At 41.1% G+C, this 21,406-nt stretch overlaps 1 protein-coding gene across 1 annotated transcript in view; it reads right to left on the reverse strand.

Annotated features, from left to right (window-relative positions):
• Positions 1-1,819: 1,819 nt before the first annotated feature.
• Positions 1,820-21,406, reverse strand: part of RHOJ (ras homolog family member J) — a 60,626-nt gene continuing 41,039 nt past the window's right edge. The window contains exons 2-5 of the mRNA XM_075282798.1: positions 9,627-9,685; positions 4,495-4,659; positions 3,304-3,399; positions 1,820-2,536 (exon numbers count right to left, since the gene is read on the reverse strand). Of these exons, the coding sequence (XP_075138899.1) occupies positions 2,390-2,536; positions 3,304-3,399; positions 4,495-4,659; positions 9,627-9,685 (467 nt within the window). The 3' untranslated portion in view covers positions 1,820-2,389. The remainder of the gene's footprint in view (positions 2,537-3,303; positions 3,400-4,494; positions 4,660-9,626; positions 9,686-21,406) is intronic.

A 21,406-nucleotide genomic window follows, 5' to 3' on the forward strand; every position in this document is an offset into this window, starting at 1 on the left:
TAATATAAATATTGGGATATTATGCATTCACTACATGTAATCTTATGTTTCAATTTCATATAGTCGAAGATACCGTATAGATTAAATACTTTTTGAACAACTAAACACGTACACAAAATATATGTACAATCTTGTTGCATAATATGTAAAATAATAAAATAATAAATAAAAAGAATACAATAACTTAATTATACAAAAATATAAACACGCTCCGAAAACCCAAAAACTTTATTTGTTTTCCAAACTTACAAACACTGCACGTGACCGAATAATGAACAGAAACACCTGTGCTTAATATTTATTTATTTCGTATTTTTTAACATGCAACATGCTATGATTAAGGGGGCAACCCCGAAACGCGGTAAACGACCCTTTTATTCACTATGTGTGTTTTCCTACCTATTTTTGTATGCTGTCGGTTTTAACTTTAATGGAATAAAGTATTGGAATTTTACCAGCGGCTCCTGGAGTGATTGCGGATCATCTCTTCACTACAATTTCCTTACGATTTGCCTCACAGTCCGGAGGAAAGGTCTTGCACCTCCAGAGGAAGCCCAAGCATGTGGTAGGACTCAATCCTTATTACCTTTTTCACAATTGTTGTATTTACAGACTATTATTGGGATTGTTACCACGATTTATGAACACTCAATATGAGTACTAAAGAGGAATCTCGCAATAGCAAAATCGCGTCAGTGTTTGGACATTTTTCGGAAGGAGATTTTGACAATAACCATACTATCAAAGAGTTCATGAAAAAGAAAGAGAAACTACTCTATCAGGAGACCACAATATTACCAAATACCAAAATACAACTTTCGTCTGCTGAGCATTTTGGTAAATGCTCAGTATTAGGCTGGATTTTTAGTAATGACAGGTAGGATTGGTAGTGGGACCAGTCATTCCACCCCACTCCAGTCCACACTTTGGGGATGTTCCGGCAGTGACTCAGCTGCAGAGAGTCTCCTCGTCAAGGAGGCTTAAGAAGCCAGCTTCAGCATCAACACTTTGGCAGAGCTTGTCTGGAGAGCCAACAGAGAGGTCATATTTTTGGGGCTGTGCCCTGAGTGATTCTACTGGCTTTTGGATTTCTGTTATTCTAGGTGAGGTAACCTATTCTATGTTTAGTTAGAGCCTAGCCGGGCAGGGATTTATTTTTGTATTGTTTCCTTTTGTTGCTGCGCTACCTTTTTGAGTGAAAATAAACTCTACCTTTGTTTTTGGACGACTTTTGGTGTCTATGCCACCCCACCTAGCAATCCCAGACCCTGACACCCTATAAAGATATGTTATAACCAGCACTGAATACTGGACCTAAAAAATATAAGTAACAAATAATGGGGACTGTTTTTAAACAAACTCCGAATTTCACGATTGTAGGGTGCATCATAGGAGAAATCTGGAGGTTTCCCTTGCAAGGTAAAAAGTTTGAATGTTTTTGAGACCCAGTAGGAAAAAAACATCAGTCTCTGGCGTACTTTTTTTTTATTACATTTGAGAATTTGGTCTAACTTTACCTTGTAGCAAAGGGCCACCATCTTCTACTAGTGTATGACATCTCAGGCTTCAGCATTCAGTACTAGTTGCTAGATGTCCTGGGAGGACAATAAATATTACATATACTACATACTGGGTAACAAAAGTGGCTTTGTAACACATAGGGAGTAGTAGGTGTTCTCTAACCACAGCTGATAGACCTCTGTTCTGACACCTCTTGCGCCAGTATACTGATCTTCTGGGTAAGATGATGGTCTCCATATCTCTAGATTCTTACTATATTCGTAAATTCAAAAATCGCCCAACATTTTTTGGTTCTTAGGTTTTATTACTCTTATATATAGTCAGGTAAATTCAAATAAAATGTATAAAACAGAATCAGAGCCAGTCCCAGTCTCCTATCAAAGTGATGTTTTTATCCCTCCTTGGAGCTGATGGAACCAGGTCATCATGCAGGTACCAGAGAGAAGGCACCGTGTTACTGACCTTAGTGTTAATGACGGATCTTCCGTTTGTTATCTAGAAGAGTCTTTATAGACCTTTTACTAGTCCTTTCTGCTCGGAAATCTTAAGTCCAAGACATTTGCTTTTGTAGTATTAATCTTAAGACCACCCTATTGAATATATATTTTGGATGTCCATTGGAAAAGAAGGCACATATGGTATATAGAAACATGTCACAGTGTGAGGGGGATGGGAAAGTGAGATACAGTGAGTTAGATGTTGCTTCGTAGAGGCGTCACAGATCAAAGGCTCCACACATGGCAAGTTGTTCTCTCTGGTCATATCCTCCACTTTGCTTTGTTCATAAAGGGCCGACCACACATCTGTCCACATTCTGTGGTTTTCCTGAGCCCTATACAATAGCACCGTACGTGTTGTAGGAATGAACTCAGACAATTGTACAAGAGTTGCGACACTTCCCACATCCTTTCTTCTTCTTCTTTGGGTGGAACACGGTGAGGATCGCTTCATCAAACACATTCTTGAGCCCTTTTTGAGTCAGGGCTGAACACTCCAAGTAGCATTGTGCTCCAATCTGTACAATAAAAAGAAGCGCAAAATCAGCACATGATGTCACCATTGACGATGGGAAACTCGCCATTATGTCCTACTAATCCAGCCTTAGGATCAAAACAGGTCCAAGCAATCTCCAGCTGCTTCAGATGTGGAGCTAATGTGTATACTACCACGGCTAATACTGTTTTATATCATGAAATCTAGGGATTTGCTTCTCTCAAGTCAGAGCTGTAACTAGGCTTCCCATCACCTGCTCTTATTCTGTATCCAGATACATAAAAGTGGCTTGTGGGCCCCCTGTGACAAACATCACCTGGAGCACATGCCCCAGAAATTTTCTCGAATGCAGTTTTCAGACACTGTTTTAGGAGGTTTCTGAAATTTTATTGGTTTTTCCATAGCATTGATTATCAGTATATGATCGCTAATGTTAGGTTCCTGAACATGCAAGTGTAGTACAGACCACTCATGTGACTAATGCTGAGTTGCAGTACCCAATACGGCCACAACTGTTTGTTTGGTGCTGTACCAGAATATATAGTGATGTGATCCTTTTGCCTTTGTGCTGAAGATTCTAGGGATCAGATCTCATACATTACACATTAATGGCCTCATCTATCTATCTATCTATCTATCTATCTATCTATCTATCTATCTATTTTTTTTTGCATATGGCACCCACTCAAACACCAATATAGAAACGGGGATAAAAAGTGTGTAATGCTTCTTCAAGGATTTTTATTCTATGACAGTGGAGGAAGAAACACATAGCCATATGATACTTACCATCTTTGCTAGTTTCATCCCTTGCTCATATGTAATTGGTTTTTCTTTCATGTGAAGAAGTCGAGCCAGGGTTTTGGGGTCATCTCTCAAATCAATCTAGAATTAAAGGTGAAAGAAACCCAATGAAGAAGAAACCAGTATACAGAATGTAGCCATTTATTCCTCCAGTACTTATATTATAATTATAAGTATTATATAAGACAAAGTTTAACCTTATAGCCAATTTTTATTTCAGATTAGGAATTTGCATTACTGGTATTTTCCCTAATGTGCCCCATTAAAATGGGGGATGGGGAAATAATCTACGGCTTTAGGGTATGTTCACATGTTGCAGATATTCTGCAGAGTCTATTGTAGAATTGTGTGTGGAATATCTGCGGATCATTGGCGTGCCAGAAAAGATAACCAGCTTTTACTAAAATGTCATCCACAAAATACAAAAAAAAATCTGCTGTGGAAACTGACCTTTTGTGCAGAATTGACTCTGCAGTATGTTAATTTATGATTTCCATTATGGATTTCACTATTCGCGATGCAGAGAGAGTAAAATGTGTCTCAAAGAGATGTCCAACAAAAACATGCAGAATTTTCATTATGTGGGAACGGTCCCTAAGGCTAAGGCCCCACATAGCAAGCCGCAGTCAAAACGTGTTGATGGAAAAACCGTGGCGGAGGTTTCCTCTGCGGATTTTCTGCTATAATTATACCTATGGAGAAATGGCCAGAGTTTCTATAGATATAATTGACAAGCTGTAATTTACATAAACTTGACGTTTTTTTAAATCACAGCATTTCCACTGCAGATCTTTTTCTGCAATGTGTGAATGGGATTAGCCAGAATTCCATCCACTTTGCAGATACTATAAGACGCTGCGGTTTTTGTCCATTGCAGGCAGCTATAAGGCATCTTAATTCCCAGCCACTGCCCAACTATAACTCCTACTGACGTAAAGACAGTGTATTTCCAGTTCTATATAAGGAAATTGCTGATGCAGAAGGAACTGTGCAGGGCTTGTAGAATTGGAATTCCTGGATCTTCTGCTGTTTCCTCAAGTGTATAACATAGTTTGGATGAAGAATTGGAGTAATGTTGAAGAAATACATTTTATTTTAAGTCCTTCAAGAGAGATCAATAACGGTGTACAATGTGGGAATAAGCTTATTCTATACAATGCAATGAGCTCCATTTACCTGTGTACCTATTAGGACATAGGGTACATGTGGCATACAGGCCCTGAGTTCTGATACCCATTCCTCCTGGACGTTATGGTAAGAGGCTGGATTGACAACTGAGAAGCAAATCAGGAACACATCTGTGTTGGGGTAGGAGAGAGGCCTGAGCTGGTCATAGTCTTCCTGCAGAAAAAGAAGTATATATAACATATATAAATAAGTATATTTAGAAAGATCATTTATTCCTATCTCTGGTGTCTCTGCCTTCCTCTTTATTACTTCTTTTCATAGCTCAGTTTAGCAAATATAGATGATCTACTTCAATAGACTCCTGTTCAGAGTTTGCTGTAACAAACAATATCTAATGTGGCCACTAGGTGTCAGCAAATACATAGCCAAAACTGATATAGTGTAGAAAGATCATGGCTGCAGCAGGACAAGGTATTGTTATAGAAAATACACTACAGGATATAACCTGCTCATATCAATCACAGTCCTCATACATTATAATTATGGCCTGAAAATATTCTATCACACAAAGTGTTATTATGGTTAAGCCGCTGCATTTGCTGTTGCGATCCACTAATATTCCCATATTTACTATACAAATAAGGACAGATGTAGATAGGCAGAGTGTTCTTATATCCATTCACTTCCAATTTACCTTTACACTTGTTCTTGAATCTACTGTGTTTTGTACATAATTTGGAGCGGTTTCTCAATGTAATTGATATGGTACATGGTTAATTAGTACACAGCAGTGTTCCTCTTAATATGTATATATTGGAATAAACTGCTTTTCTCACCACTAAGGGAAATCTGTATATAACGCTATTGACCTGAGTTGTACTTGCCAGTATCTGAGTATCCATGTGCAGAAGATGGCAAGTTGCTTGTGCTGCAAAAATTTTAAAGCCAGAATACATTGTTGTGTCCCATTTTTAGTGACATGGACATGAAATGTGCTGGCAATGTTGCTTTTATTGGATATGACTGGCATATACGATGACTGTTAGCCTGGCAGATATAGGAGCTTTCTTTTTTTTTTTAATGTAGATTGTGAGCCCCATATATAGGGATCACAATGTACATTTTTCTTTCCTATCAGTATATCTTTGTAGAATGGGAGGAAATCCACACAAACACGGGGAGAACATACAAACTCCTTGCAGATGTTATTTCTGGTGGGAATCGAACCCAAGACTCCAGCGCTGCAAGGCAGCAGCGCTAACCACTGAGCCACCGTGTTGCCCCGATATGGGAGCTTTCTGCCAGGTTCGGGAGATTAGACCGTGGGGACACCTCGAGCCTCTCGGCTGAGAAAGTTGGAAAATATGAAATGAATAGAATCCACACAGGATCCAACCACTTTTGTTAATAAAGCTCAGTTAGGGCCAGTTTGCGATTTTCAAGCTCTACATAACCTACCTACAGAGGTACATTGCACATTCCCATGTCTTGTGTAGTCATGCTCTTGTTCTTTCTGTTCTACTTGGACTAATAACACTAGGGGAAGCCCTTATTTGAGGTACCTTTGGCTACCAGAGATGATGAGGGCCCACTCTCTATTTATTGAGGATTTATTTAGGACTATTCGAGATGTAATCATCTAGAATATACCCCTAATATCAAGTCCCTTCCAAATGGGCTCGTCTTTTAGGTCCCATTATTATGTGTCAAATGAACCCTCTGGTGGGTCAGTCTGACCCTGTTGAGATAGGCACAACCACATGACAGTCCACATGTAGGAGAAGACCAGGAAACCCCTTTTCAGTAGTCAGTTTAGTAATAGTGCAAGGCACGCACATTAACAATAATCAGATTTTAGTAGGCCACGATAGACCTCTAAATACCTCATGTAGATGATGGAGATGAAAGTGACCTGTGATACACAGCAGCTCTGTCCTTTCCCTTACTGTAAGCGGCTGGGTCATAATGTGTAGGCAGTGATACTTGTTTCATACAGTGGGATCCTTGGCGCCAGGGTATAAGTAAAATTAGTCTCAGGAAGAAGGACTCGGCCATTTAATCCAGCCCAGGCTGAATCAGTTACATCAATAACCTTGTAGCTTCATGGGACACTGTAAAAATGCAATGTGTGCACTATAGTGTGGGCTGAATCACCATGTAAGCTGGCACAGAGGGTCGCCGGCCCTTCTGTCTCCTTAATCTGGTACTGACTATAGGCAGCAGCGCAGTAAGATGCCACAATTTTACTAAAGGTCAGTAAAGTACACCTATAGACATGTCTTTAGATATATGGATTACATTCTGATGTCAGATCCTGGTGGTTCGTCAGAGATAAGTGGCAGCAATAGACACCACTTATCTCTTCCTGCAGAAGACATCACAGGATATTCCTTCTCCTGTGACAACCGCTGGTTCTCCAGTAGCTACAATGTGTATGAGGATGAATTCACACGGAGCAGATATATCTGAATAGGACTTGCAGAAATCCATGTGCTCGCTGCGTGCCCCTCCTACGGATTCATGGAGCAGTTTTTCAGTTTCAGAAATGTCCGCGGGTAAACACTTTTTTAGCGAATGGGCTCTCCGTCTTTAAGGCCCCCATACGGACCTGAACGACGGAGAGACGAACACTAGTGTGAACCTACCATCAGTAATCCACACGTCATGAGTAACTATTCACTGGGAGAAAAAATCCTGCAGGCTGGATATGATCTATCTATATCAAGATGGAAGGAAGCTTTTGTCTTGTATTAACATTAGAATGAATGGAGACAGGGGCAGAAGGAGAAAGTTTGCTTTTCAGTGCAGTTTTCTGATCCGATGACTGATCAGAACAACAGAGCTGAATGATGATAGTTTTATAATGCTTTCCTAGGTTTGGCATTCTTTTAAAGGGGTTATGCCACAAAAATATGTATCCTCTGTCTGTAGGATAGAAGATAAATCGCTGTTCAATGGGTGCCCTTCAGTCATCTCCAGCACTTGCTTTGCAGTAAATGGGAGAATGGATGGGGTTGTCTATGTCCACCAGAGGTCTGTCTGCCTCCACTACTGCAACATTAAGAACAGAGGTAAAAGACCCCCTTTCTCAGAATTGATGGGGGACTCAGGTCAGCTCCCACAATATAGCAGTGTATTCCCTATCCTATGGATTATATTGCTGGATTCTATCCTATGAAATTATAATATAGCTCTACAATATATGATAGCAGTAATAGAGGTCACCTGAGATTCATGTCTGTATTCATTGAGGCGTCATGCTTGTATGTGGTCAGAGAACTGCTTGGTAGCATTTTTAATATTGTTATACTGTACAGTATATTGTAGCAGAGATCAGGTAAAATGACATCATAGTAAATTAGTTTTTGCTCCATCATTGTCCTGTTTTCTGCCTCCTATTTATAACATCTAGTTGCAAATTTACTCCTACGTTTACAGGAGGAATAGCAGAGGTTCGGAATGATGCAGAATTCTTAGAAGAGATGCTCGAATTGTAATTCCATTGTGTATGTGATTATTTACTAAGATAGGCATGTCAGGAGCAGTAACCTATCCTTGTATGTTACAACAAGTAACAGAAGAGATATAACCATGTATTTTTGGTAAAATGGTATGCAGAGGCTCTTGAAGCTCCTGAGCCCAAATATAAAATCTGTAAAGGGGCCCCTATCTGACACTAGAATAAGTGGTATATTTTATGTGTCCTTTGGGGCTCCATCAGGGCTTGGTGGGTGATGGCTACTGCTGCATCTCCTATAGCTACGATCCTGGCTGTATGACCAACACGGTTACCATTGCCACTCATCATTCCCAGAGTTCTGAATAGCATGGCCTACGTCACTGAAAATGGCTAGAGAAATAAACGATTTAAGAATCTAGGAGAGTTGAGTGTTGTTTCAGTGGTCCTATTGGGCCTCACAACCGAGGCCAAATCTCAGGCCATCTAGTTGGACAAAGGTTTTTTTAAAATTATTATTATTATTTTTAAAAATAATAATAAAAAAATAGAGGACCTTCATCCACATCTGACAAGTCCAGCTCTTTACATCATTCGATAGCTGCTGCCCATCTGATTCTGGCACACTCTAGCCATCACGATCCCAAGCTATCGATGCTGTTAGTTTTGGTCCCTGATATACTATGTAGTCACTGTACTGTACACCCCCTGCCTAACACCACCTTCTAACATTACAGAGCTTAAATAGCATATCAGGCACCAAAACTACCTGCGCTTAATACTTGTTATTGGTGAGGGCTAGAGAAAAAAATTTCAACTGTGCTGGAATCAGTGGAGCAGCGCCTATCAACGGAAGCAAAAAACTGGAGTTGGAAAGATGGTGAAAGGTCCTCTATAAAGAGGACCTTTCATGTCGTTGGGCACATGCGGTTTTATATGGCGCTAGAAAGCCAACAATGTGCTGAATTCAGAGCACTGTCGGCTTCTTATGTGCCTCGGGGGAAGAGCTACCGTTTCCAATTCACTGTCAGAAGGGCGTTTCTGACAGTCTGTGAAGAACACCCCTTACTGCTGAGCAATGATGCTGAGCGGTGAGGAACATCCTCCCAGTACTTGTCTATGAACGAGTACTGTCAGAGGGGCGTTCCTCACAGACTGACAGAAACGCCGTTCTGACAGTGAAGAGCAATTGGTACCGGCACTGATAGCTCTTTCCCCAGAGCACATAACGGGAAAGCAGACAGTGTACTGATTCAGCGCACTGTCGGTTTTCTAGCAGTATATAAGACTGCGTGTGCCCGAGGACATAAAAAGTCCTCTTTAAAGATGTCTTCCCACTATATATCCTTATCCCATATTCACAGGACATCTGGGTATTATGCCTTCATAGTTTGACACTGACCAGTTTCAGTAAAATGGCAATGTCTAGTACCTTCTATACATGAGGAAAATGAGAGAGTCCTTATTGAACAAGTATTTGCTAACTAGACCTCTCTGGGGAGCTATAGGTTCTATAGCCGCACACTGGTATTGGGCAATACAAGTGACATTGCAAATTGCCTTGGAATGTTTTAGGTGTCAGTAATGCCCTAATGAAACTTGATGGGATACATTATGGATTATTAGAATGGTGACAGCTCTTTACACTCGTTCCGGAAGATTTTTTTTTCCTTCCATAATTGACATCATGGTACAAATGAAATATAAAAGCTGCAGCACATACCTGTCCTGCGGTGTCATAGAGTCCCAGGAGATATTGCTTCCCTCCAACCGTCACCGTCACTGAAAAACAATACAAGAACATGTGCTGATATTAGCCGAAGGGGCACTGATCATCCGTCACTATAGCAGGCTTGTAATCTTCTGCTAGTCTACATTTCATTTCCTGTAGCCATGACAGTTAGAAGTGAATTGACAGATATCATGTTATATCGGAGGCGGTCGAGGCCGCACTTTAAACAGATGGTCCTAGTCAATGTGTGGAGTGACTGCGACATATTCCGCACAGTCTGCTCGGATTAGTCATTTAACACACTCCAGAGACGCTGCCACTCAATTATACTGTACCGATAGGGAAGAGATCTGAGTATTCATTAGTCAGTGGAAATACATGGACAAGATATCAGCGCTCTAAACAGTTACTGGTAAAAATAGAGAGTGTCAGAGTCCGGATGTGAAGTAGCTATAGCCATACCATAGAAGAAAATTAATATAGACTAGGGAAAAATGCCTGATGTATGTGATAATGTCTGCAGAGAGTCAAATGCTAAAATTCTGGATGCTTGCTATGACCACTAGAGGGAGCTTTGCTACGTAATGATTATTTAGTTTAGCCTTATGCAACACTTAATGTGTACTAAAACTTTAGATGGCTTTTTAGGATTAGATGTCATGTGTCCAGGAGAAGTAATGCTATTTTTGCCCATGATATTACTTGTATTCTGTATTTGTTGGAGTCTACAGAGGGGAAAACTGTTATGTCTGATTCTCAGAGCTAGTAAGTGGACGATACAGACTAGCTGCTATGATGTCTCCCTTAGGCTGCATATGGAGAAAACAGAAGATTTGTTCCCTAATACTCTCACTGAAAAACAGCAGCAGCACCATGTAGGTCACCATAGAGGAGTACTGACCAATGCTGACATAATAATATATAGATATAATAGAATAAATTATTTAAGGCAAAACAGAAAACTCACTTTTAGCTACAGCAGCATGCCTGTGCTTATCTTTGTTTCTCTCTGAGAACATGTTATCTGATACTTTGATGAGCTGAGAATCTGTCTTGGGAGACCATGACAGATTCAGCAGAGAATTTAGAATGGGTAAGCAGTTTATGAGGAGAGGGAGTTGGAAAAGGAACTTGATAAATAGAGAAATAAATATATTTTCTCTGATCATATAAAACTAGACTATATCAATCCCAATGAACTAATGATATACAAACAATCCAATTCAATGTGAAAAAATGGCAAAAATAATAAAATAATTAATTTTTATTGATATGCGTTAAAAAATGTATATCTTGGGCTACCATTCAGTACCCACACCTACCACCGAGGTGTGGGGAAAAGCAGTTTTCATTGCTGTTATCAGGGAAATGGGCGTTGTATTAATATCTGACCAGCTATACAGCAATAGTCTCCTGAGGAGCTCTGCCAATGCAAAGCGAAATGCGTTGAGACGGAGTTGTGGGTGCCGTGGTGGCATTATATCATTATGGCGCTGTAGTGGCAACAGGGAGAGGTTAAGTCTACGACACCCCTGTATATACACTATGTGATCAAAAGTATCCAGACACCCCCAAAAACATACGTTTTTCATATTAGGTGCATTGTGCTGCCACCTACTGCCAGGTACTCCATATCAGTGACCTCAGTAGACATTAGACATCGTGAGAGAGCAGAATGGGGCGGTCCGCAGAACTCACGGACTTCGAACGTGGTCAGGTGATTGGGTGCCACACATCACGTAGTTCAATGCTAAACGACACCTCGCTTGGTGTAAGTAGCATAAACATTGGACGATTGAACAGTGGAAAAACGTTGTGCGGAGTGACGAATCACGGTACACAATGTGGCGATCCGATGGCAGGGTGTGGGTATGGCGAATGCCCGGTGAACATCATATGCCAGCGTGTGTAGTGCTAACAGTAAAATTCGGAGGCGGTGGTGTTATGGTGTGGTCGTATTTTTCATGAAGGGGGCTTGCACACCTTGTTGTTTTGCGTGGCACTATCACAGCACAGGCCTACATTGATGTTTTAAACACTTTCTTGCTTCCCACTGTTGAAGAGCAATTCGGGGATGACGATTGCATCTTTCAACACGATTGAGCACCTGTTCATACTGCACGGCCTGTGGCGGAGTGGTTACACGACAATAACATCTCTGTAATGGACTGGCCTGCACAGTCCTGACTTGAATCCTATAGAACACCTTTGGATGTTTTGGAACGCCGACTTCGTGCCAGGCCTAACCGACCTACATCGATACCTCTCCTCAGTGCAGCACTCCGTGAAGAATGGGCGGCCATTCCCCAAGAAACCTTCCAGCACCTGATTGAATGTAAGCCTGCGAGAGTGGAAGCTGTCATTAAGGCTAAGGGTAGGCCAACGCCATATTGAATTCCAGCATTACCGATGGAGGGCGTGGTGAAGACACCAGTACACTATCTGGAGAGACTATTTTAATAAATGTAATATATTTATACCCAAGATATACATTTTTTAACGCATATCAATATAAATTAATTATTTTATTATTTTTGCCATTTTTTTCACATAAAACGACACTATAGAACAAACTGTTCACAGTGAACCTGCCTCATTGCAAAAGAATGATCACAACAAGCATATGTCTTTTGAATTTTATTGGAACGTCAAAAAAACAGGTTGTTCTTTTCTGTACTGGTGAGGGAAAAGCGCCAGACGTTATTGTCATGATTCCGTAACTGAAGTTTATCCATTCTTATTGAACTGAAATATACATCACTCTGATATTGAAACGTTGTTCCTTCATTGGAATCCACTAACTACTCACATATTGTATTCACATATACATGTGGAGCTGCCCTTGTGATCCACAGTGCAAGATATTGATATATACATTCTTTGTATACAAATAGGATATTAAAGGGGTTCTCTGACCCTACTATATACAGGACTTACATTTGCTAATAACAGCTGCATTTGCAATCTGCAATACCCCTCAATATGTAATGGGAACAATGTGACCATATATAGACATTTGGGTTAATCCAATTGCACAGATTCAATGAATTATAACACTGGTTTGTATATTTGGTTTTAATTTGCAAGTTTTGAGTCCGTTTTTACTAAATTCTTGCATATTGCATTCAGATGTTCTTTGTAGTTACAGCTATTCTATAAAGACTGAGTTTGCCAACTTTTTTCAATCATCTGCTTAAATAGCTGTCAGGTTTTTTTTTCATTACATCTGTGAACAATGAGAGGACATCTCCGGTGAAATGTATACTATAAAAGGATAGTATTTGTAGGAGCTTACAACATGAACCCATCACAGTTCCTGGCACAGAGGACCGTCCCCGCGAGCTGTATGTAACGAATGAATATACGGGAAGGAGCTGAGGAATGCAAAGTAGAATTCTAGGCCTTAGGCAGGGCTTACACTACCATTGGATTCTGTTATGATAGCATCCGTTAAAACCCCCCCAAAATGACACCTATCATGATAGATATTAACCCCTTCCCGCCGATGGCATTTTTTGATTTTCGTTTTTCGTTTTTGACTCCCCTCCTTCTAAACCCCATAACTTTTTTATTTCTCAGCTCCCAGAGTCATATGAGGTCTTAATTTTTGCGGGACAATTTTTTCTTCATGTTGCCACCATTAATTATTCTATATAATGTACTGGGAAGCAGGAAAAAAATTCAGAATGGGGTGGATTTGAAGAAAAAATGCATTTCTGCGACTTTCTTACGGGCTTTGGTTTTACGGCGTTCACTGTGCAGCCAAAATGACATGTCCCCTATATTCTGTGTTTTGGTACGGTTCCAGGGATACCAAATTTATATGGTTTTATTTACATTTTGACCCCTAAAAAAAATTCCAAAACGGTGTTAAAAAATTTTTTTCTAAAAGTCGCCATATTCCGACGGCCGTAACTTTTTTATACGTGCGTGTACGGGGATGTATAGGGCGTCTTTTTTTGCGGGGCCGGGTGTACTTTTTAGTTCTACCATTTTCGGGAAATGTTATTGCTTTGATCACTTTTTATTCAAATTTTTATCAGAATTAAAACAGTGAAAAAACGGCGGTTTGGCACTTTTGACTATTTTTCCTGCTACGGCGTTTACCGAACAGGAAAAATATTTTTATAGATTTGTAGAGCGGGCGATTTCGGACGCAGGGATACCTAACATGTATATGTTTCACAGTTTTTAACTACTTTTATATTTGTTCTAGGGAAAGGGGGGTGATTTGAACTTTTAATACTTTTTATATTTTTTGATATTTTGTTTTACTTTTTTTTTTTATTTTTTTGCATTTATTAGACCCCCTAGGGGTGTTGAACCCAAGGGGGTCTGATCACTAATGCAATGCATTACAATGCTAATGCATTCCAATGCATTGCAAAAAATCATCATCTCTTTTGCAGGCTGTATACACCAGCCTGCAAAAGAGAGAATTTGCAGACCGGCTGGGAGCCTTTAACAAGGCTCCCGGCTGTCATGGCAACGTGACGTCGGCCCTGGAGCGTGCTCCAGGAGCCGGCGATCCCTGCCAAAATGGCGGCGCCCATGCGCCGCCGGGAAAATGGCGCCTCCGGCGCCTTTGACAGCAGCGCCGGAGGGGTTAATGCCTCCGATCGGTCCGGGGACCGATCGGAGGCATCAGAGCCGGTTGTCTACTGCTTAAAGCAGTAGACACTCGGCGGCTATGACGGCCGCCCGGCTCCCGGGCGGTCACCATAGTTACAGACCCGACACGCGCCGTACTATTACGGCGCATGTCGGGAAGGGGTTAACGGACCATAAGTGATGTAAATGTGTCCGTTTTTTTAACTGATCCATTTTTATGCATCAAAAAATGGACATGTGAGGGATTGGGTGTAACAGACACTAAGGACACAAGATAAAATTTCATTCTAATGAATGGAAATTTTAACAGATTTGTGACGGTTCTGCTAGTGTCCACCACAAAAATCTTGTAAAAGACAATAGCAACAGACACTACCAACGGTCACCAATGGTAGTCTGAAGGCCCCAATACAGAGGTTGTGTATAATCTTCAAAACCTGTCTTCTTTTCATCCAGAATAGCGCCACTCCAGATGATTGCCTGCATCTGATATTGCAGCTCAGGTAGATTAAAGTGAATAGGGCTGAGCTGCAATAGCAGTATAAAGGGTGAATTCACACTACGGAACGCCAGCGTGTATCACAGCCGTACACACCGGCGTTACAGCAGGGCTGCCGGACACTTCCCATTCATTTCTATGGGAGCCGGCATGCGAGCGCTCCCCATAGAAATGAATGGAAAAAAGCAGTCCATTCATTTCTATGGGGAGCGCTCGCATGCCGACTCCCATAGAAATGAATGGGAAGTGTCCGGCAGCCCTGCTGTAACGCCGGTGTGTACGGCTGTGATACACGCTGGCGTTCCGTAGTGTGAATGCACCCTTAACACATTAGCTTCCATTCTCCTCTATAGGAGTAATGGGAACAACATAGAGCACCACTGCTTGACTATTCTCATAAGTCCTGCCGTAGGGGTCTAGATTTGGGAGTACTTATTCTCATCTCGATTTGCTGAGATGGGAATAACCCTTTAAAGGAAAGCTCCACATTTTTAAGGTTACAAAAATATCATACATAGTGTTAAATGGAGACTATCAGAAGAGAAATCAGTATCAACCTATTAACAGTACCTTATAGGGCTGCTACACTTTCCAAAGATGCCTTTCTTATTCTGCATTGCAGCTCCATTTTCATAAAAATGAACATTTTATTATTGTGTAAATTAGCTGAAGAGAGTTGTTACTTCTTCTGCTGAAGGAACTCCCCTAAAAACCCTTTGTAACCAGTTTCTCATAATACTAAAATGCTGATTTTCATGAAAATGGAGAAGAAAGTCATCTTTGGAAAGTGTATAAGCAGACTTACAATGGACTGTCAGTAGTTTGCTAGCAATTTTCCTGTTAGACTCCCTTTAAATGGGCCCTAAATTCTATATAGAATGAAACCTCATAGCTAATAACTTCTGGTTGTAAAGTTTAAGGCTGTATTACACAGACTGAAGGTTGGACTAACTGACACTACTGAAAGTCTGTAGCCGCATTCATTCCCAATGATTGGGTGGTGGTAAGTGTGGTCGAATGTATTAGCAGATACATGGGGGTGAAAACCTGCTTATATACCACTGCCAATGTCTGCCCTATTATACAAGCAAAGGTGATGACTGATGGCCGCGTGCAGGTGGAGTTCTATCAGCATATGGCTGCTGCCATGTTAGAGTATGGCATAAATATTTCAGCACTCACCTGACAAACCAGCAGGTTGCTCTGAGCACAGTCCCTTATACTTAGCATATGTTGTGGGGAGGTATCCTCCAAATGCCTTATAACAGGTTAGAGAACCTTGTCCTACAATATAAGTCCTTGTCTATATGGCATTATGTACTTTCCCGTTAGTGTCAACATCTGATATAAATTCAGTAAATGAAGTAACAGTAAACCCCGAGTGGGACAGACAGGAATGTGTCGGGTTTTGGTTTAAATATTGGAATCCGAGCGCATTTTCATCACTAACACATAGGGTATTTTTTGTTTTTAACTAGTGAGGCTTATTCTCGCCACACACATAGCGAGATGCTGCTGGAGTCTTGACGGCTGCATATTTAACCTGCAGGGGGCTCTTGAATGGGACCCAAACAGCTCAAAGCTGAAGGCAAGCAAAGAAAATAATCCTGAATGATGAGATTTACCACTTTGGACTGAAGACGGAATATAAAGCTCCTACTTAGCAGGCTGTTAGAAAACTGGACTGATCCCACTAAACCAATGCGTGGTTTTGAAGGGTCAGAGGCGCTGTTCCTTCTAAGCTGCGTACATGATAGAGTTAAAATATACTAAACCTTGGAGACAAGTAGGGTCCTTTCCAGTTTGCCCAGTTTAGAGGGAACACTGGTTAGGAGGTTAACAGGGAACATGTCAGAGATGTCCTCATAACATGAGCTCAGTTTCTCAAATCCACCATAGACATAAATTTAGATAACATCCTACCTACCTGCAGGCACCACTAGAGGGCGCTTACTGTATGGTGATATACTGAAGTCACTAATAACAGTGATGCTGTAAACTCTTAAAGGGGTTATCCAGGGATATTAAATTAACTTACCTGGACATTGTTGCAGCTGGAGCTGGCACTAGGACTAGACCCTGTTCCCTGGGTCACTTCAACACCTCCCTCTGTTCCTGTTTGCACAGGCAGGTAGCTTACCAGTGCTGTGGGGATTGACTTTACTATAATTTCCCTGTCCCAATAGCACATCTATCTGCCTGTGCAAATGGGAGAGGATGAAGGAGGCGAAGCGGACTGGGGGACGTGGACTGGTTCCGATCATGCGAACATGTACCCACACCAGTAAGTTAAATGATTGCGCCTTGATAACCTCTCTAAGCTCCCTCTGGTGGCCATGCATGGTAACCAGGTGTGTCACTTATATTTTCATCTATATCTGTGCACGCTATCTGGAGTTGTGTCCCAAGACAAAAAAGCCCTGACTGATAACAAAATACATTATGAATACCCACAAATCCTTTATCTCCACCCCGATTTCCTGACTTCTTTTCCAGGGCTCCCATAGTACCATGCCCTTGTAGGTGCGATGGGTATTCAGTTGTGTCCCAATACTCGCCCTCCCTTCCTCATTTGTATTCCATCTGAAAAGTTAAATAACTATGTGAATACATTAATTCTAGAGTTCTGAGCCCTAGTTATAGCATTGTATTACACAATTATGTCACATCACAGATACAGATGTCACAGTGCTGCAATCATGCACACAGTAATGTCATGGTACCAGCCTGATGTATGCAGTGATAGAACAGAGATAATACCCACTATGACATCATAGCACAGGGATAATGGACACCCAAATAGATTTTGTCATATGCAGGCATTATGATGTCCTGGTAAAGTAATAGAAGGGTATTCAGTTTTCCACATCTCCTTCTATTAATCCATAGTTATCACTTATTTTACCCTAGGGCTGAATGTAAAATGGCCGCCTTTGTCGATGAGTTGTACTTGAGTATTCTTTGAGCCCCTTTGAGCACCTAGTCTGCCGCCTCTGCATCTTTGTAGCCAAGTCCCAGCCTACGGGCATATATCCATACTGTATGGTATACGCCGGATTAATCTACAGCATACAGCTCAAGTGAAGACCCCTTTACACATGATGCCTTAAATCAGTAAATGATGTTGAGCATTTCCTAGAAACCAGGGTTTTAAGGTTTTTCTCAGCATTGAGGTTATAAAGAAGAATCAGAATCAGGTTTCATATGTTATGAAGCTGGAATTAAGGAGCGCTCCTATGTAACATATGCCAAACCCCTCCCTCTACAGCTACACATCTCTCTTGGCGGGGGTCCCAGACTTACTGCATGGGAAAAACACATGGACATAGAGACGTAGACTGTTGTATCACCTGATTTATCCAGTACTTTATATTGGGCTGAGCTAGAATTTCACTGGGAAATGAATATAACAGCTCGGCCATGTGACACGGTCTGGTCAGACTATAAAATCTATCACATATTCAGGTGACAATAAAGTAAAACGTACATACACCTATTGCCACGTACACTGGTTCTGTGCCCGCTTCATACAGTTATAGGATGCAAAATGTCTATGCATTACAGTCCTGCTTATAGATATTGGCACCCATGAAGTTCACTAAATAATGTGGAAGAGCTCCTGAAAAAATGAACCCAGTCAAACAGATTTTTTGTTACGTACAAAAGAGAAAATGATAAGCAACAATTTATCACAAAAAATAATAGGCGGGAACAATAGGGAAACCTAAAGCTTGGTGTGACATTGGTAAAGCTTCATGTGACACTAGTAAAGCTGAATGTGACATTGGTAAAGCTGGATGTGACCTTGGTAAAGCTTGATGTGACCCTGGTAAAGCTGGATGTAACATTGGTAAAGCTGAATGTGACCTTGGTAAAGCTGGATGTGACCTTGGTAAAGCTTGATGTGACCCTGGTAAAGCTGGATGTAACATTGGTAAAGCTGGATGTGACATTGGTAAAGCTTTATGTGACCCTGGTAAAGGATGGTGTGATACTGATAAAACTTGGTGTGACACTGGTAAAGCTTGGTGTGGCACTTTTAAAGCTGAATGTGACCTTGGTAAAGCTTGATGTGACCCTGGAAAAGCTGGATGTAACATTGGTAAAGCTGGATGTGACATTGGTAAAGCTTTATGTGACCCTGGTAAAGGATGGTGTGATACTGATAAAACTTGGTGTGACACTGGTAAAGCTTGGTGTGGCACTTTTAAAGCTGAATGTGACCTTGGTAAAGCTTGATGTGACCCTGGTAAAGCTGGATGTAACATTAGTAAAGCTGGATGTGACATTGGTTCTTAATGTGACCCTGGTTAAGCTTTATATGACACTGGTAAAGTACTACTTATTAAAAGTTACGTTATATTTTTTGTGAGGGTACCCTTTGTGTGAAATAATATTAGTTTTTGGTAGTCCCTAATCCAGTGATAGGTCGATGAAACTAAAGACTGTGACATGCTATTGTGCCAATGACACTAAGCTGTGGACGGTGTCCAATGTCAACTGGGCTTAATGTATACAAGTGGCACGAACATGGACGCCTATTTTTCTATTTATAGATTACTGCACAGATAGCGATCACTATGTTAGATAAAGGAGTGAGTAAGATTAATATGGCCAAGCCCAGGGAATACATCAGCTGTGTAGTATCCTTTTCTTTGCTACAGATGGATCTGACCGTGCTGTTTCCTCTGCTTTGTTCTGTGTTTTGTCTGATCAGGTACCTGTATAAATAAAGGACTTTTATCTGGACACAGCATGTGTGAGAGCAGTCGTGTTTACAGACTGAGACATTTGTCAGCAGTTTCGCTCCTATTTTTTTAAAGCTAGGTTTTCTTGCATACTTTTCTGTAAAAGAAACAAAACAGGATCTGTAGGATGACGTCTGGCTACGGAAAAATCAGGGAGCTGAAAATGGAATGTTGATTATTCTTATAAAAATTTTTTAAAGGGGTATTCCAGTTATTACCTATACTCTCAATAGCTGATAATTAGATGAGGACTAGGTGGTCAGATCCCCCAAATTGCCAGGTCTGTCTGTCTGTCTGTCTGTCTGTCTATCTATCTATCTATCTATCTATCTATCTATCTATCTATCTATCTATCTATCTATCTATCTATGTAGTGTACATCCATTTTAAAGCAACTTTTCATAAATGAATAGCACAGATGAATATAAGAAACTGCAATATATCTTATTAAAGTAATATGTTTCCTTATCCACTTATCAGTTGTGTAACATTTTACATAGAAGTCTGTGGAGAGATGAGAAGGAGTCTGCTGTGAAAGACACAAATAACTGCAGCTACTAAATTTTGCTACATTTTCAGTGTGGGAGCTCTTTTGACACTGGTGTTAGGGTTGGTTCACACTAGCGCTTGTATCCGTCCGCAAGGAGTCTGCATGGAGACCCCCCCGAACGGAATACCAACGCTAATGCAAGCGCTGTGCAGTTAAGCACACGGAGCCCATAGACTATAATGGGCTCCGTGTGCTTGCCGCGCACTGCCCACACAATTCAATCGTGCGGGCAGTGCGCGGCAAGCACACGGAGCCCATTATAGTCTATGGGCTCCATGTGCTTTGCAAGCACATCGCTTTCAATTGCGATTGTATTCCGTCCGGGGGGGTCTCCATGCGGACTCCTTGCGGACGGAATACAAGCGCTAGTGTGAACCAACCCTTACTTCAAGTTAAGACTCTACCATGCAATAAATCAATTAAGTCTCCTCCGCCTCTCTCCATAGACTTCTGTGTGTGAAGCTAAGTATGGAGATGGATGCTATAGAGATAAATAGTGTGAGTAACGATAAGGAGAGGAAGAGAGGCAACACAAGTGGAGAAGGAAACAGATTTCTTTAATAGGATATGTTATACTATTCATTTATGAAAAGTTGTTTTATAAGTCGATGCCCACTTGAAGTTTCCAATATAGAATCTGTACATGCCCCTAGCCGATCACATGTCATTTATAGTACTGGTGTTCTGTTTTGCAACAGAGAAAGTATTGCCTTCACCCTCAGAGCCCAGGTATGGCTGCACCTTCTATTCTCTGTGTAGCTACACCACAGCAATACCATAACATTGACTGGAGTTTATTGATCTTGGAGGATAAACTGTGAAAATGGCAACAATTAACAGGAGTTAGCTTGCAGTTGCATCTAGGGTCTGAGTAGGGTCAAAGGCTTCTCGGCTACATAGGATGACATCAATATAAGACTCCATGCACATAATCGTATTTTTATTGTCTGTGTTATCCATTTTTTTTTTAACCAATAGCAGGAGGCTATATAAATTTCTTTGACCCAGTGCACAGGACCAGGAACCCAGTTCTCAAAACCCAGAGCAGGTCCTCCTTTTTGTGCCATTTTTTTTTTTTGGCACGCAGCCTATTAAATAATGGTGGGGTGGGTTGAGGGAGAGTGGAGGATGGGTACTACAGAATTAACAGTGGGACCCAGTAGCTTCAATACACTTATTTTATGTGCTGACTAGATCAGTGTTCTCAGACATAACTGGAATCCAAACCTGGCTATACAAGGCAAGCAGCCAGCAATGGCAGGAAAGCTTAGTCTAAACCACGCTCACAATGCAAGAGCTCATTAAACACGTTCACCTCCAGTTTGCAGGAATAGATACATATTCCAGCTTTTATATGTGCAGC

The sequence above is a fragment of the Leptodactylus fuscus genome, chromosome 7 (genome assembly GCF_031893055.1).
Source record: "Leptodactylus fuscus isolate aLepFus1 chromosome 7, aLepFus1.hap2, whole genome shotgun sequence".
Taxonomy (NCBI): domain Eukaryota; kingdom Metazoa; phylum Chordata; class Amphibia; order Anura; family Leptodactylidae; genus Leptodactylus; species Leptodactylus fuscus.